The sequence below is a fragment of the Dipodomys merriami genome, unplaced genomic scaffold (genome assembly GCF_024711535.1).
Source record: "Dipodomys merriami isolate MVZ:Mamm:240054 unplaced genomic scaffold, mDipMer1.0.p SCAF_7, whole genome shotgun sequence".
Lineage (NCBI taxonomy): Eukaryota > Metazoa > Chordata > Mammalia > Rodentia > Heteromyidae > Dipodomys > Dipodomys merriami.
In genome coordinates this window covers 54,408,092-54,425,791 of record NW_027206290.1, presented here as the reverse complement: position 1 = coordinate 54,425,791, position 17,700 = coordinate 54,408,092, and the positions used below count along the sequence as shown (strand labels likewise).

Below are 17,700 nucleotides of genomic sequence, written 5' to 3'. Positions count from 1 at the left end.
TGTTGGTTGGCTTTGGGAGAACTTTGAAAAGGGCTTGCAATATTTCTTGGGCTCCACAGACCCAGTTTCTTCCAGTGCTCCTGTAAGCTGAGCACTGTCCCTCACTTTTTTACTCAAGGCTGGCTCTCTCCCACTTGAGTCACAGCTTCACTTCTGGCTTTTTGGTGCTTAATTGGCAATAAGAACCTATAGGGGCTGGCTTTGAACCTGGATCCTCAGATCTCAAGTAGGATTACAGGCATGAGCCACCCAGCACCTGGCTAGATGTTTTTTGTTTTTGTAATTTCCTACCCAACATCAGGGTGAGCTCTCTGTTGTAACTTTATGATGAGCAGAAATAGTTCCCTGCCTCCTGGGTTTGGATTTGGCTGTGGGATAGACTGATTGAATGGAAAAATGAGTGGACCTGAAACAAAAACAGACTTGAACTAGATGTACAGTTCGGTGTGGTCTCTGGTGCCCTTACCTTTTATCATGAGATGAGACACTCAAACTAGACCTGGCTGAAGCTTGGAGCCAAGCCATATTCAGCCAGACACATAAAAATCCACAGATGCATGAGTGAGAAGCAATTCTAATGGAGTTCAGAGGCTTTTGTTACACAGCATTATGGTAGCAACAGCTGACTGATAAATCCTAATCCTAACCGAAAATCCTAATCCTAATCATTTCCTTCTCATGCAAGATGCCTCCTAGCTAGTCTTGCTACCATCTACCTTGTCTGGGATACAGCCTTTTCTCCATGGATTTCTCAGAATCTTCTTTCCAAAAGATACACATGATTGCATATCTTCCTCTCCAACACCCATTCTTTCCATTACCATGATTTACAGTGCCCTTTACCATGTAACCCCCCTCGCCTGACTTTCCGTTTATCTTTTACCACTCATCGCTGTGTTCTCCCACCCCCCCTCAACTTCCTCACATACCTTCCCTCCCCCCAGCCATATCAACTGCCTCTGGGGAGGGGTGGTGAGGTCCTTCAGTGAATCAAGCCTTGTTATATCTTGGCGCTTTCTGCAAGTGGTTCCTTAGGCCTGAGAGAAGTTTTCTTGCTCATATCCCTATTTGCTTTTTCTAATCATCTGGGCTTGTCAAATAGCAGCAAGTTTCTCACTATCCTCCCAACCACTGCCACACACCCTACACCTCCTGTACAACCAGCCTTCAGGTGAGCATATACCCTTCTTTGGGTAGGAATTGTTGGTATGTTCAGCGTCTTCCCCAAGCTGTTAGTCTAGGGGCAGAGGACTATGCCTTGCTTACCACAGCATCCTAGCACGTAGCAGGTGTTCAGCTAATGCTTGACCTAAGGAAGTATGGGGGGAACACATTTCTAGTTACCAATTCTTTTTAACCTCAAATGGATTCCTGCTTAGAAATAAAAAAATACAGCTACTCTTCTCCTGTTTCCTCTCATATTTATGTTACATTTCTAAGCTCTAACTCATCAGTTTTGCCCTGGCTTCCTGCAGCCTGCCCGGTGACTTTCGCCAGTTCTGAGGTTCATCACCATAACTGGACAAGAAGTGTTCATTTCCCATACTTGGATTTTTTTTAGGAATTTTTCTTATTTAGGGCACTTAGGTAACTAGCTGGCTTCTGAGCAAACCACTGAGTGTAAGAAATGTCAAAATCTGTAAAAGTATATTCGTTCCTCCCTGTCAAATGCTTGAACCTACTGCTAGGCACAAAACAGCTGTCTGGATGATAATTATTCCATAATTATGACTTGGAAATCCCATCTGGACAAGATGGAAACATTGCTTCGGAATTGTCAGCAGGTCCCTCGCGAGGTTGGGAGAGGCCATTAAACCCATGCAAGCTGCTTGCTTCTGAGGTCAGAGATGCAGAAGGATGTCCCAGGGTTACTGCAGGATAAATAGAAGGAGGCCCCGAGTGTCCTTCAGGAAATGAAGTCAATTTCATGGGACAGCCTAGGGATAGAGATGAGGGCAAAGCAGCAAATGCTTGTAGCAAATAAGCCTGAAGTTTGCTTTGCCATGAACCGGAATTATTTTTCCAAAAGACTTCTTCATCTCAGCATGAAGCCACAGAGTGATCCGTCCCCTCCCTCACCCCCATGTGGCTGGGCCTGGGGAATTGGCCACTTAATGGCATGCTGTAAAAGGCAGGGAGATATCTAAACTCCATTCCAGGGGGACCTGGAAAGAGCCATTCTTCCTTAAGTCTTGACCCTTGGAGTTCAGACACTGTTAGCAAAATTAGGTGACCTGAGCTCCACACAGAACTGAGTTCCTGGGGCTGGGAAGGTGGCTCAGTGGTAGAGTGCTTGCCTTGCATGCATGAGGCCCTGGGTTCGATTCCTCAGCTCCACATAAGCAGAAAAAAAAGCCGGAAGTGGCGCTGTGGCTCAAGTGGTAGAGTGCTAGCCTTGAGCTGAAGAGCTGAGGGACAGCACCTAGGCCCAGAGTTCAGGCCCCACGACCGGGCCCAAAAAAAAAGAAAAAAAAAAAAAAAAAGAACTGAGTTCCTCCCTGCCCTAGAATTCCTACCAGGATAACTGACCAAACCCACTCTCTGCCCTTACTTACCTGCAGGCAGAGTACTTTACCCACTAGCCCTAGAACAACTTCCTGGATAGGGGCAGATGCCAAATTGCTCCCTCTCCCAGGGGAGATATGGCCCCTCTAGTAAACCTTATAATAATCTTTCTCCTGTGCCAGCCTGCCTCCACATGGTCCCCTAGAATGGCTGCGATGGACACTAACAGGTGCTATGTGCAGGAAGGAAAGATGGCTGCAGATCTGAGGGGGAAGGGGTGTATGCTCACCTGGAAAGTCTCACTGTGTGACAGTGTAGGTGTCCCCAGGAACTACCAACCCTAGGACAAAGATTTAGGTGAGGAGATTAGTGGGAAGGGACAAGAAACTCAAGTATGAAAATAGAGACGATGGGCTGGGAGGCATCCCTCAGCGGGTGTATTAGCAGGAATGTTACCACTATGGCAACTGGAGCTGACTCTCAGATTCTAGTAGTGTGTGGCCCCTGTCTGAGAAGGACCCCATCAGAAGGAACAGAGACATTTTTACCTGATCATGACTATCGTTAGCACCTGGAATCAACTGATGGGTGCATTTGCAATTTTAGGCAAGAGTAGACACAGGAGTAGGTGCAGGAAGTTGGGAGGCAGCTGTCACCACCCAAATAGTGACATCTGGGGCTGGCGGATATGAGTGGTTCAATGGTTTGCGTGTGTCCTCTAACAATTTAATCCCCCAAATCCTATTCTAATTGTATTTGGAAGTGGAGCTTTGGGAGGTGATCAGAACTAGATGAGGTAGGGGCCTGGGATGGCACTACTGGCTTTATAAGAAGAGAGGCGTAAACTGGCCTACTTGTTCTGTCTCTCCATGAGATGCCCTCACCATGTCATGATGCAGCACAAGGCCCCAACCACATGCCAAGCAGATGCTGGCACCATGATTCTGGGCTTCCTGGCCTCCAGAAATGAGGGCCCAAGTAAACTTCCATTATATAAATTACCTGGTCTCAAGCTATTTTGTTATAACCACAGAAAGTAGACTAAACATGTTCCACCGTGGCTTCTGTGGGTCTCACAAATTCATTCAGGACTGTGACCAAAGTGACAGGCAGGAAAAGCCCAGATGTGACTTCTGAGAGCTAGTATAGGTATAGAGGAAGATCCAGGCTCCCTCACCCCCACCCTGTCAGGGGCCACTCACGGTGCTATAAAGTGTCTATAATTTAGAGTCAGCCTTATAGCTTGACTAAAAGTATCTTAGCTTAAGTTGCCTCATCTTCAAAGGGAGAGAACAAAACCAACACATTACCCATGCACTGGCACCGAGACTCTGTATGGCTAAGAAAGCCCTGGGAAAGGAGGGGAGTGAGCGGTGTTCACTGTCATTCATTTACTTCTTTTCGATGCACTTGTTCACTTTCTCATCTCTGTTAATCTCAGGGAAAGAGATTCCTATTCAGTGATACCATCTAATGTAAAGCCAAGCTCAGCAACACCCATTTGAAAACTAGACCCGAACAAGTGTTCACACTATCCAAACCAGAAAGTGCTGAGCAACATGCACCATGTGTTTCAAATTATCAATAAATGAGCAAAAATCCAAGGGCTTATTTTTTTTTCCAAAAGAGTTCTTAGATTGGGTGGAGCTGACCTCAAACCATAAAGAGATCTTAAAAGTATGAGGAAAAATCAGAATCCTGTAGGCAGAGGTATTAGATCCCCAAACACAATGGAGTTTGGAGGTAGCTGTTCTGTGAGCAGCAGGAAATCGTGAAATTCGGTGTGAGTGCAGTGCGTATGCATGCATGCATGCATGGTGGGGCGCATTCCTTTTAATGCTGGAAGCAGCCAGCCCTGTTTCCTCCAGCTGCCAAGAGGATTTGGAAAGTGAAAAGGCATGTTTCTCTTTTTTTCTTCCCTTCACAGTATCTCCTTTACTTAATTTTTAATTGTATTTTTATTATCTTTAAGTCAGCGTACGAAGGGGTTACCATGCAATGCATACTTGTGAAGACAAGAAATGAAAACAACTTTAAATGTCAGGGTGGGACTGTCTGAGATGTGCCTCACTTGTTCCCAGATCAGCCTTGCCATGAAATTTTTCTCTATTTGCTCTTGCTCTGCCTGGCATCTGTGGAGCAGGGGGCAAGAGAGGGATTTAGCTCAACACTATGCAGACTTGGAATTCAAAGGCTCTTTTCCAAGGTAATCCAAAAGTGAGAATGGTCTGGTGCTATTTTGTCTGGTTTGTAGGCTCCAAAAAACTAGTGTTGCTGCCTTGAAGGACAGTTACTATGTGTTTGTTGAGGTAGTAGTTAAATGCATTTGTCAAAACCATTAAAAACTAGGTGTCAGTGGCTACTCAGGGAGTTGAGATCTGATGATCCAGGTTAGAAACCAGCCCAAGCAGGAAAGACTATGAGACTCTTATTTCCAATTAACCACCAAAAAGCCAGAAATGGAGGTGTGACTGAAGTGGTAGAGTGCCAACCTTTAGTGTTAGATCCTGAGTTAAAGCCCCAGTACTGACCACCACCCCAGCCCATCCAAAAAAATCCAAGAGTAAATACACTTGAGATCTCTGTTTTATTGTACTCAAGCTAAACATCAGCTTTTTAAAAAATCTCTCTCTCTCTCACACACACACACAAATTATATATATACAGAGAGAGAGAGGGAGAGGGAGAGAGGGAAAGAGAGAGAAAAGGAGCCAGGCAAGCATGGCTACACCTGAAATTCTAGCTACTCAAAAGGCTGAGACCTAGAAGATCCATCATAGTTCTAGGCTAGCCCAGTCCCTTCCCCTTCCAAAAAAAATCTCTAAGATAACCAGGGATAGGGGATTGGGAAGAAGCAAGGCTTGAGAAATGGCTTAGAGCATTAGCTTGGCCAGTAAAGTCCTGAGTATGAGAGAGAGAGAGAGAGAGAGAGAGAGAGAGAGAGAGAGAGAGAGAGAGAGAGAGAGAGAGAGAGAGAGAGAGAGAGAGAAAGAGAGAGAGAGAGAGAGAGAGAGGGAGGGAGAGAGGGAGGGAGGGAGGGAGGGAGGGAGGGAGGGAAGAAGGAAGGAAGGGAGGGAGGGAGGGAGGGAAGAAGGAAGGGAGGGAGGGAAGGGAAGGGAAGGGAAGGGAGGGAGGGAGGGAGAAGAAAAGGAAAAGAAAAAGAGGGGGAAGAGGACTAGGACTGTTGAGTAGAGTGCTTGCCTAACATGTGCAAGGCCCTGGGCTCATTCCCTAATAAAGAAAAGAAAAGAAAACTAATGTAAAAGAGTACTGGTAATGTTGGTACACCTATAATTACAGTTACTTGGGAGGTGTGGAGATTGTGAGGATTGAGTTTGAGGCCAACCCCAGGAAAAATGTTAGCAAGATCCATCTTAACTAACAAGCTAGGCATAGTAGTATACATCTGTGCTCCCAGCTACACAGAATTGGTTCAAAGCCCCAAAACTCAACACGCTATCTAAATAATAAACTAAAATATTTTTTTAAAAAGAGAGGAGGGAGACTATGGATGGGGCTTGAAGGGCAGAGTCCTCCCTCAGAGGTACAAGGGCAAGCATTATAAGTGGTGAGCTTATAAGAAAAGAAACCAAGAGTGCCAGGGAAGTGAACCCAGGCAGTTAGCCTGGTGGGGAACGATGGTCCACACTTACTGAGAATGCATTACATAAGAGCTTTCATGTGGATTAATTCTGTTCATTCTCAGAGATCTCTACCATGTAGGACTGTCTTAGCCACATTTTACATTTTCCATAAATGAGGTTTAAGGAACTTAAATGATTTCTCCATGATGGTTCAGCAAGTGAATGCCAAATCAGGTATGGCAAAACTGGGGAGGTTGAATCTGAAATCTGTGCCCTTAACCAGGGTCAGCAGACTATTTCTATAAAAGGCCAGAGAACAAGCATTTCAAGCTTTGTGAGTCAGTCTCTGTCAATACTACTTAGCTATATTATAGAGTGAAAAGAGCAAAAGCATACTGCTGGCTCATGCCTATAATCCTAACTACTCAGGAGGCTAAGATCTGAGGATCATGGTTGAAAGCCAGCCCCAGCAGGAAAGTCTGTGAGACTCTTATCTCCAGTTAACCACCAGAAAACTGAAAGTGACCCTGTGGCTCAAAGGGGTAGAGTGCTAGCCTTGAGCAAAAAGAAGCTCAGAGACAGCACCCAGGCCTTGAGTTCAAGCCCCATGGAATGGCAGGGGCAGGGGCGAGGGAGGAGAGATAGGGGGGAGGAAGAAGAAGAGCAATGGAAACTTAAATGAATGAGCTGAATTTACAAAATAAAAAGCAAAGGGCCAAATTTGGTCCAAGCATTATAGTCCATTGACCCTTGTCTCAAATTACTACCCATAGTCTGAAGTAGAGAAGCCTGAGTCAGACTAAAAGCACCTGAGAGAACCTAATTCCTGACTTCCACATTTATATGGAAAGATAGCACAAGGCATCACAGAATAAATACAGGCTGTTAGAACTCCGATTAATAATGAAAAAAATGTAAAAATATTCCCCACGCTACCCAGAGAAGACAGCAGAGAAAAAAATATGGGAAAGTGAAAAACATTCAAAACCCCCACAAAAGATCCACTTGTCTTTCATCTTTGAAGCCAGATTTAGAATTTCATCAACACAATTCTTTGAATCATGTTATGTGACTGTAAGAAGAGTAAAGTTTAAAAGCTTTGATTTAACATGATTTATTTTGAAAATGATTAGCCAGGCAGAATTTTCCTGTTTGGATCTTTTTTCTTTTTCTGTTTCTTTCTTTTTTCTTTTTCTTTTTCTTTTTCGAAGGTCATGGTGCTTGAACTCAAGGCCTGGGCACTGTCCATGAGCTATTTTGCTCAAGGCTATCACTTTGAACCATAGCACTACTTCCAGTTTTCTGGTGGTTCATTGGTGATACGAGCCTCGTGAACTTTCCTGCCTGGGCTGTCTTTGAACCATGATTGTCAGATCTCAGCCTCCTGAGTAGTTAGGATTACAGGCATGTGTCACCAGTGCGTGCCCAGCTAGGATCTTTATTCTTACTGACCTTTGGTTTCTTTTTTTTTTTTTAATTTTATTTGTGAACATACTGTACAGAGGGGTTACAATTACATGGGCAGGATAATGCGTACATTTCTTACCAAGCATTGCAGCCTCCTCCTTTTGTTTACCCTTCACGTCCCTTCCCAGCCTCCCCCCTCCCCCCCATCCCAATCCTTCTCCTTCCCCCCCCTTCCCCCCCCCCCACCAACGTTGTAAAGCTCGTTTTGGACATGACAACTTGTACTTCTCATTGTTGCAACAGGTCCACCTGTATCCTTAAACAACTGGTTTTTCCCCATCTCTTCCTCAAGTTATACTGACATCAAATATAGTGAAAGCAGGGGTTATACTGTGGGGGAGGGACATACAAAGCAACAAAGAGATAATCTTATAAATGCGTTAGAAACACATGCATGAAAGAAAAAAAACATTAAAATACATATCTAAGGGTTCATTTTCCTGACATCACATTATCTGACCTTTTCCGCTTGACTCATGCATATACTAGATATTGCAAATAAGGGAAACCATGGGACCTATGTTTCTTTGGGCCTGGCTTACTTCACTTAATATAATTTTTTCCAAGTTTTTCCATTTCCTAACAAATGGGGCAATGTCATTCTTTCTGATGGAGGCATAGAATTCCATTGTGTATATATACCACATTTTCTTGATCCATTCATCTACTGAGGGGCATCTGGGTTGGTTCCATATCTTAGCTATGGTAAATAATGCTGCAATAAACATAGTTGTGCTGGTAGCTTTAGTGTGGTCTTGTTTGTAAACATTAGGGTAAATACCCAAAAGTGGGATTGCTGTGACCTTTGGTTTCTTAAGGGTAAGAAATCATTTGCCTGGATTCTTGTTGCTGATGAGGTTTCAAGCTCCAGAGCTCAGAGCCTAAGCAGGGCTTCGAAGAAGATCCAAATGGTACTGAAAATTGAGAGCTCAAAGGATTTGAAAGTTTATTCACAGTTTCTGCCCACCCAAGGAATGGGCAAGTGAGGACAGGTCAGGCAGGTCTTCCTACTGCTTAAGGACCACCATGATGCTCTGGGAACCCACCCCCTCTCCAACACTAGCCAGGTATAAGTATATTGTAGGACCAGTGTCAATAGTATATTTGAAAGAGAGAAATATTGTTGTGGTTGCTATGTAGCCCAAGCTAGCCTCAAACTCATGATCTTCCTCTCCTGGCCTCAAGTGCTAAGATTATAGGCCTATATCACCATGATAGTCAGGAGAAAGAATCTTTGAGAAAATGTGTTGTTGAATACCAGTCTCATACCAACCCAGCTGATTTTAAAAGGAGGGGAATCTAGCCTCAGCCAGGGTAGGAGTCTACAAAAAAATCAAGCTACCATGGAAATAGATGTATGGTTCAAGTGGATCAGAACCAGCCAAGGGAGAGTGCAAGTTCAAAACCCAATACCAACCCTAAAGAAGTTAAGCTACCAGTCAAACTAGACAGGGCCGTTCCTCCACTTGACCACACTGAATTAACAAGATCAACCCATTGCTTGTGTATCCTGGAGCTGTGCCTTGGTTCCTTCTTTATTTTTAGGAAATCGTTTGATGGTTGGGAACTGGGCTCTGCTCTGGATTCTGCAGATGATAGATTCTGAGATTTTGAGTTTCTGGAGAGAATCCAGCCCACTCCTTCTGCGACAGAACACTGCTGGATGTGAGATGTCTGGTGCTCCCAAGTCCTCACAGAAAGGGTTGACTGTTTAGGACATCCAGTAAAAAAACAAACCCAACACACCCACCTGTGGAGATACAGCCATGCTCCCATGCCCCACAATGGGCAAAATGAGGGCAAGCTGTGCCTTGAACCTTGTCAGACAGAGTAGACGAGTCAGCTTTGTTCTTCTTAGCCATGAACACACGGGGGTGGGGGGGGCTCTCCTTCACTTCAGGAATCCATGTACATTGTTGGGGGAAATTGGGGAGAATGGCAAACCTCAAACCTGAACCCACATGAGAATTCCAAGAAAAATAATAATAATGATGAAGTTCTGTACCTAGAACCCTTGGAAAAGGAGAAAAGTGAGTACTTTGGTGCTTCCTCTAAATCCACGGTTCTAAAACTTTGCTGAGCATCAGAACTGCCCTGAGGCTGCTACCCACCCACAGGCCTCAGCTGACTCAGCTGGTCTGTGTGGACCTAAGGTCATGTATATCTAAGAAGTTCCCAAGGAACACTGCTGCTGCATTCATTCTGGCTCCACCCCTTTGGGAACAGCTACTCTCTGGAATCCCTTCTGTGTCAGCCCAGTCTCAGGATTTCAGTCACAGGCAGAAATAGTATCCAAGTGGACCCCTTGATCCCCTACCTGCTCTGCCCAATATTGTAGCCACTAATCATATGTGGTTCTTTAAACACAACTTTAAATTATTCAGAGATAAGCAAAGATTGGACATTGAGGTCCTTTGCTCAGCAGCCCACCTAAGTACTGTATTTGAAGGCAAAGATAGAATACATTTTATCACTGCAGAAAGATCTTCTGGGCAACACTGTTCTATAAGAAATCTGAAAATTGGGGCCAGGTGCATGGCTCAGGTGATAAGCACCTGCCTAGCCAGTTTGAGGCCTTGTGCTCAAAGCCCAAGACTACAAAAAAATAACAATAGAACAGTCAAATAAATAAAACTCAAAAAATCATCTCTCTCCTCAAAGTTTTCCATTAACCTCATTGCATTACCGTGACACACCAAATTCCCCAAATTCTTTTACTAATATCAGAAATGACATTGCAACTCATCCCTCTTCTGTAGTAACTCACTAGCCCACCTCACCTACCTTTTCCCAACTTATGGAAATACACATTTTTATGCAAAATGAAAAATGTATTCGTATCTTCCCATCACCTGTCTAGTAAAACTCACCCCAAAAGTAATAAGGGTCTGAGAAAACTCATGATCTCTGGATCAGGTTGACAGAGCTGATGGATCTCTGGATCAGGTTGACAGAGTTTTATGGTCAGCAAGAATCCTGCAGTGCATGCTAAAAATTTGAGTGGCATTGAGTGGGTCCATCGGAGGCAACACTGTGGAAGGTAAGGACAGACTTGAACCAAGAGTGGACAAGGACCAGCTCAGAATCCTAGGAAAGCACGAGTCCCAAGTACAGGACACAGCTGTCAAAACTGGCATCTGCTTTTCCATTCTAGAGGAGACAGTTGGAACCACTGCTACAGTGAGCTATTTGAGTGCCCTTCCCTAAACAGATCAGTCTAACTCTGGTTAATCCCTCTTTACAGATTCGGCTGAACAGCAGGGGGCTGATCTACTCTGTGGGTTTACTCCTGGCCTCTGTCTTTGTCACAGTAAGTTGGCAGCTTTCTTTCCAAATTCGCATGTCCAAATGAGCTTGACCTCCTGGTAAATGAGGAAAATAGACATGTAGATGTCATATCTCCTAGCTAGCTGCTGCCCACTGCATTTTCCCTGCCTTGCTCCCTTTCTGAAAGGAGCCAGCCCTGCTCTCCAAAGCCTCCAAAAACTTTAATAAGCCTAAAATGTTTATCGAAGACAAAGAAGAGGGCCAAGGTTCTGGCTCAGTGGTAGAGTACTTGACTAGCAGGCGTGAAACCCTGGATTCAATTGTTAAAAAGAAAAAAAAAAGCAAGAAGAACTTCTCACTTTTTATGCAAGCTAGCCATTGTAGGGTAGATTCCAATGAACTGGTTCTCCCAGGTTACAAAACATTTTCCTCAATCCGTGCATTTGACCAATATGCGGTGACTAAGAATATATGTTGTACCATTCCAGTCACTGCTGGGGCCAGTGCATCCATTCATATAATTTAATATTCTCTGCTTTACCTACTTGTTTGGTGGAAACAAATTCATCTGTTGGTGTACAAGTGTGCAATTGAATGTAGGCTGTCATTTTTTAACCTGCATGTGCCGAGAAGTGGAAAATCAGAAGGGCAGACAGAAAGCAAGAAAAATAATTTTGGATGTCAGAGAGCAGCGGTCAGAAGATAGTTGAGACTCCACCCTGAGTGTTTTTAGGGAGGAGAAGCAGACCATGGTTTAGAAGCAGCCAAGGGGGCAAGGACAGTTTCTTCACCTGTGGGAAGAAGTTCACACATAATAGAGGAACCATTAGGCCAGGACTCCACCTGAGAGCAATACCTCTGAGTCCTCCTGGAAGTCAGGCCCTGTTCTGGCAGATTCAGGATGCCTAGAAACCATGCTGAACCAGTACAAAGAGAGCTACAGGGTTGGAGTTCACTTTGGTGGTCTTGTCATTTTTCTTTATAAAATACTTTGCCACCACCTGCATGTTCTGGCTTCCTCTCCTTTTGATGTTCCCACCTTTCTCCAAAGCCCTAGGGCTTGAACTCAAGGCCTGGGCACTGGCCCCTAGCACTTTTCACTCGGGGCTGACACTCTACCACTTGAGCCACTTCTACGCTTTGGGCTTTTACTGGTTAATTTGGAGATAAGAGTTTCACATTTTTGTTTTTATCCAGGCTGGCCTTGAACTATAATCCTGAGATCTCAGCCTCCTGAGTAGCTAGGATTACAGGACTGAGCCACTGACAGCCAGCTGAGATAAAGGTTTCACAGGCTGAGAGACAGCACTGTGCCCCTTCCCGAAGTCACTCCTCCTGGTGGCCTCTGACCTTTTCTGTATGTTGCAGGTGTTTGGCGTTCACCTGAACAAATGGCAACTAGATAAGAAGCTGGGGTGTGGGTGCCTCTTCCTATACGGCGTGTTCCTGTGCTTCTCCATCATGACGGAGTTTAATGTGTTCACCTTTGTGAACTTGCCCATGTGTGGAGACCACTGATCCTCCCGGCCATCTACAGAGGCCCAGGTCCTTCTTTTCTGTGCAATACGAGACCCGGCCGCACCCCGAGTCACATGGGCCCCCAGGGCTGCGGCATCCGTCTCTCCCGTGCTGTCCACAGGCCTCCGCTCATATCCTGGTGGCCCAGGCTCTCCCTGTCACCTCCCTCACGCCCCATCTCCTTGGTCCTACCTCCTGCCCGGCCCCTTTCACCTGCCCACCTACCCTTCCTTGCCTGGTCCTTGTGAAGACATCCAGCATCCACGTGAATTTTCAAGCTCCACTTTGGAACAGTGACTGAGATTTTAGAACAAAACTGGCTGCTAACTGGCCCAAGCCAGGCACAATTTACTACAATTCCCTCCTCCTTTTTTAAGTTATTTGATGGAAGACTACCCTAATTTATGACCCCGAGACTGCTGAAGAAAGAGAGGAGAGGGTCCATGGATGGTGCAGTATTTAGGACTGTTTTGTTTGGAGGTGATTCCTAGCTTACTGGGTTTAGAGGGTTGTTTTATTTGGGGGGGGTCCCCCTTTTGTTACTTTCCTTTCAGAGATCAAGGACTTCCCTTGTGTCTTCTTTCACTGGGCTCTGGCTTAGTTGGTGATCTGCAGGTTATACTGCGAAGCTCCTGGTGGGGAACTCCAGGTGTATTGGAGAATGCATGGATTTCAGACTTACTTCACTGGGCAAGGCCACTAGAAACAAATGCATGACATCCCCCCCCCCAAGGGTACCTCCACCTCACCAATGTCCTGCAGACATTACCTGGGTGGGGCAAGGGAGACACAAGGTGTTGGAAGAAGAAAACCCACTTCCCACACGTTCACTTTGAGCATCTCTTCCTCACTAGGTTCTTTCTAGTTTTTCAAGCAATAGCTCTAGCCTGCCAGAGGCCTCTTGACACAGAGGCCCTGGCTAACTGTCCATCTGCGAGGTGCCAGGCAGCCAATGACAGAAGCCTCCCCCCCTCCAGCCTGTGAGTCTTTGAGATATGCTCTTGTTGCTTGGCACGTGGGGTGACAGGGAGTGACGTAGAGGCCACTACTAACTTCCGGGCAGGAGTTATAGACACTGGTTTCTTGGAAAATGGAGAGAAGCGCATTTTGCACACAGATGTCGTCAATTAAGTCCCAATTTGTCACTTGGTATTGAGTACACTGGACCCTGACGGCTGGCTCTCGGGCAAACAACCGTCCTTCCTCGTTAGATGCTACCACCAACTGGCCTGGCTCCACCCCTCTCCTCCCAGAGGGATGGCCAGAGAAGGAGAAAGCAGAAAATGAACACCTTGGAAACCATAGAATGTGTTAATAACCACAGACTTGCTCAAGGGCATAAGTTATTGTGAATGTTCTGCCAATCACTGCTCAGCAGCCCTGCTAGATTTTGTATGATGCTGAATTATTATGCAGATTAATTCCACCGAGTTGAGACCTACCCATGCTTGTTACACTTGTATTTATTGAAACTGTGGATTCTTGCCCGCCCGTGCTGTCCCTCCCTCGTATTTCCTTTAAGCACTGATCACTTATCATTCATTTGGTATGGTTTTTTCCAGTCCCTTGTACACATTCTGGTATGAATTGTAAAAAAAAAATAATAATAACAATAACCTGCTACAAATTGGTCGAATGTTTCTGTCTAGAGTGCAAACCAAGGGCAGTATTAGCCCAGGGCACACCTGGCCAACCTAAGACCAGGAGAGGAAATCACCAATTTGGGCTCTCAGAGCTAAGACACACATTGATTCTGTTGCACATTTTGCACTGGGTTATGGCGATTGTTTTCTTGGATGGATAGTGTAAAATAAACTTCTCTGTTCTGTATCCCTCCTTGGGCAGCGCGTCTTATTTTCTCTCATGGAATGTTTTGTTTCACAGCCAGGAGAATGCACAGAATGTAGAATGATTGCAGTCACTGTCTTGGCCAGTTATTTACATTTCTGCTCTTTCTGGATTGACTCGCCTAAAAAAGCTGGTGTATGTATGCGTGTGTCTATATACACACATACATAACATATGTATGCAGAACACACATACATAACATATGTATGCAGATACATGTGAATATACATACATTCCAAAAGATCATATATTACATAGATGCATATATATGATCATATATACATATATGTGTATCTATGTACATATGTGTGTATATATGTCTGGCACATTGCAAAAAGCAAATGACAATTTGCATACTCACTCTTGGACCTCTAGACCTATTCACAGAACTGTAGAACCCCAACTGTCATAGTATATACATGGCATTATATTGGAAATCCTTTCTTCCAGGTAAACCTGAGGGGAAGAATATCAGTCTTGATGTTGACCTTCAGCAGTGTTCGTTTGCCATCCTGATTTTAATGTTTTCAATCATGAAAATTAGGTGCTCCCCTCATAAATGATTCCATAAAAGAAACAGTTGCACAGAGTTGTGATCAGCCAAGTACTGATCCTATGAGACCCTCAAAAAATGATTACCTAGATCTAAAATTAGTAAATAAGCCACACTTCACCTGATTTGTAACACAACTAATCTACAGGAATCAGAAGACAGGTAGCTACTAATTCACAAAACCAACGTTAGTGAACTGTTCCCCTCCCCCCCCCCCCATATATAGAAATACTCCCAAGGGATGGGGGAAAAAGTAAGTACTTACATTTGTTTTTTAGTATATGCATCTTAGAGGTTTACTACTATATTTGTGTATCTTATAAATATAAGTTTGAACATGGATTACAGTATTTTCATTGCTGTTGTTGGTGTTCATATTGCTCAGATACTCATATTTATATTTATATTATTTGTATTATGTACTATAGTATTTCATTAGAGTAGCTTTAGTTAGTTGTTCTGTGTCTTCAGGAAAGACATTTTATCAGAAGCTTGATTTAAAGCCAAATACAAGCCATGGACCAGTGGTTCACACCTGGAATTCTAGGTGCTGAGTAGGCTAACATCTCAGGATCACAGCTTGAAGCTGGCCCCAGCAGGAAAGTCTGTGAGACTCTTATCTCTAATTAATCACCCAAAAAGCCTGAAGTAGAGCTGTGATTCAAGTGGTGAAATACTAGCCTTGAATATAAAATCTCAGGATCAGCACCCAGTTCTTCAGCTCAAGCCTCATGACCAGCACACAACACACACACACAAAATTTTCTGTGAAATCTTTAGAAACTGCACTTTCAATTTCTCAAAGTAAAACAATCCTGGCACAGGTTAGATTCTGTTCTCAGCCATAATGTCGGCCAATCTAGAAAATCTGAAAAATTCCTTTATGAAATGAGAATTTAGCGTATTTCTGTCTGACTCTCAGCCATGCCCAGTTAACTCTTTGTCATTGGAGGATATGATTTCCCACATGTCAGCTAGCTGTTGTTACAAAATTGTTGATGGTTCCATTTTTTACTATTTCTACTGCCCTGGAACTTAAGAATGGTTAGGTCTTGACAAAGTCACTAGATACCCTGAAAAGCAGTTTTCTGAAATGGCTGGTTTTAAATTTGGAGACCATGGTCACACACACACACACACACACACACACACACACACACACACACACACACACACACACACACACACACACACACACACACACACACACACATACACACAGACCTAACCCAAAAATTGTAACAAACACCTGTACTAAACACATCTATATGAAAACAATCCAAAAGATTTTTGAAAGTTTCAAAATAATCATCTGTCTATTACATAACTACAGGAATGGGAGATTGAGCAATGTTTCTCTGCTAAATAAAATCTTAGTTATTTATCGTATCATCAGCCAGAGATGTCAGCACTTTTGAGATGCTGAAGTGAGGAGCTGAGACCTTGGGGAGAGGAGATTGTAGTGTGTGTGAGGTAAGTCATGTCATATCCTAGAGCTGATAGCATGGTAACTCCATACTTCAGAACACAGGGTAGAGAAAACTCCACCAACATCTTCAAAGATGACTTATTGTTGCATTAGAGCATTTATTTGCTTAATAAAGCATACCCAGTAGTTTCATGAACAAGTTTAAATAAACCTTAGTACAGCAAACTTTCTTGCCAAGTGGTAGATTTGAAACATAGTGAGTATTCACAACTAATTCCCATTTCATTCCAAGGCTGAGTTTTGGCAATAAGGAAGATTTAAGACTGATTTTGTCATCTATGCCATGGAAGGGATTTTCTACTTGAATTAATTTACATAAACATATGTATGTCTACATTAAATTGCTTTAACTCACAGCTTATCTTATTTATCAAAAACTAGATTTGGTGATGTTACAGCTTCTGGTTTGTTGGCATAATCAACCCAGTCATTTATTCCAGAAAACTACACACAAAACTTGGAGTAAAATATGGTAAGGAATTTCAGAATCCATGCAGTTGCTTTGTGAGAACTTCTGAGAGATTGCCCGTTGGCCATGCTAAGAAGTGGATGTAGCCCAGCACAAGTATTTTCATACCTTTAATCCTAGCTACTCAGGAGGTTGAGATCTGAGGATCATGGTTCAAAGCCAACCCAGACAGGAAAGTCCATGAGACTCTTATCTCCAATTAACCACCAGAGAACTGGAAGTGGTGCTATGACTCTAAGTGGTAGAGTGCTAGCCTTGTGCTCAAAAGCTTAGGGACAATGCATAGGCCCCTGAGTACAAACCCCATGACCAATAACAACAACAAAAAAGAAGTGAATGAAGGCACTTGCAGCATAAAACGAGTATTACTGAGTTCTTTCAGGAAAAAAAAAATAGCTCCATCTCCATTACTGATATGTCACATTTCATCTCTGTCAATGATTGGTGAAAATGGATTCACTTTTCAAATGTGAGATACTAAATGTGAATTCCAGTTATCATTGCTCTAAACACAAATAGATCTGAAGCAAAATGCCCCATGCTTTATTCTTAGGAGAATTTATTTTGTCTGGTGCTAGATTTCTAATACACCAATCCCATCATCTAAAACTTTATCATCATTTCTGGTGAATTTGTTCCTTCCAGTTACTTAAATATTCCACTCAACTTCTCTATAGAAAAAGTCACTTTAGGGCTGGGAAGGTGGCTCAGTGGTAGAGCGCTTTCCTTGCATGCGTGAGGCCCTGGGTTCGATTCCTCAGCACCACATAAGCAAAAAGAAAAAAGCTGGAAGTGGCACTGTGGCTCAAGTAATTGAGCGCTACACTTGAGCTGAAGAGCTGAGGGACAGCACCCAGGCCCAGAGTTCAGGCCCCATGACCGGAACACCCCCCCTCCCAAAAAAAAGGAAAGAAAAAGCCACTTTACCTGCAAGTATCCTTCATTGGGTCTCAATGTTTTCCACCTTTTGTGTGCTTTAGATTTACTCAGAGATTTACTA

General features: G+C 43.8%; 1 protein-coding gene across 3 annotated transcripts in view; it reads left to right on the top strand.

Moving 5' to 3' along the window:
• The window catches only part of Slc24a3 (solute carrier family 24 member 3), a 735,644-nt gene extending 721,473 nt beyond the window's left edge, over positions 1 to 14,171 (top strand). For all 3 annotated transcript variants that reach the window (XM_070006676.1, XM_070006675.1, XM_070006677.1), the window contains 2 exons: positions 10,801 to 10,866; positions 12,192 to 14,171. In XM_070006676.1, the coding sequence (XP_069862777.1) occupies positions 10,801 to 10,866; positions 12,192 to 12,341 (216 nt within the window). In that variant the 3' untranslated portion in view covers positions 12,342 to 14,171. The remainder of the gene's footprint in view (positions 1 to 10,800; positions 10,867 to 12,191) is intronic.
• Positions 14,172 to 17,700: the final 3,529 nt, after the last annotated feature.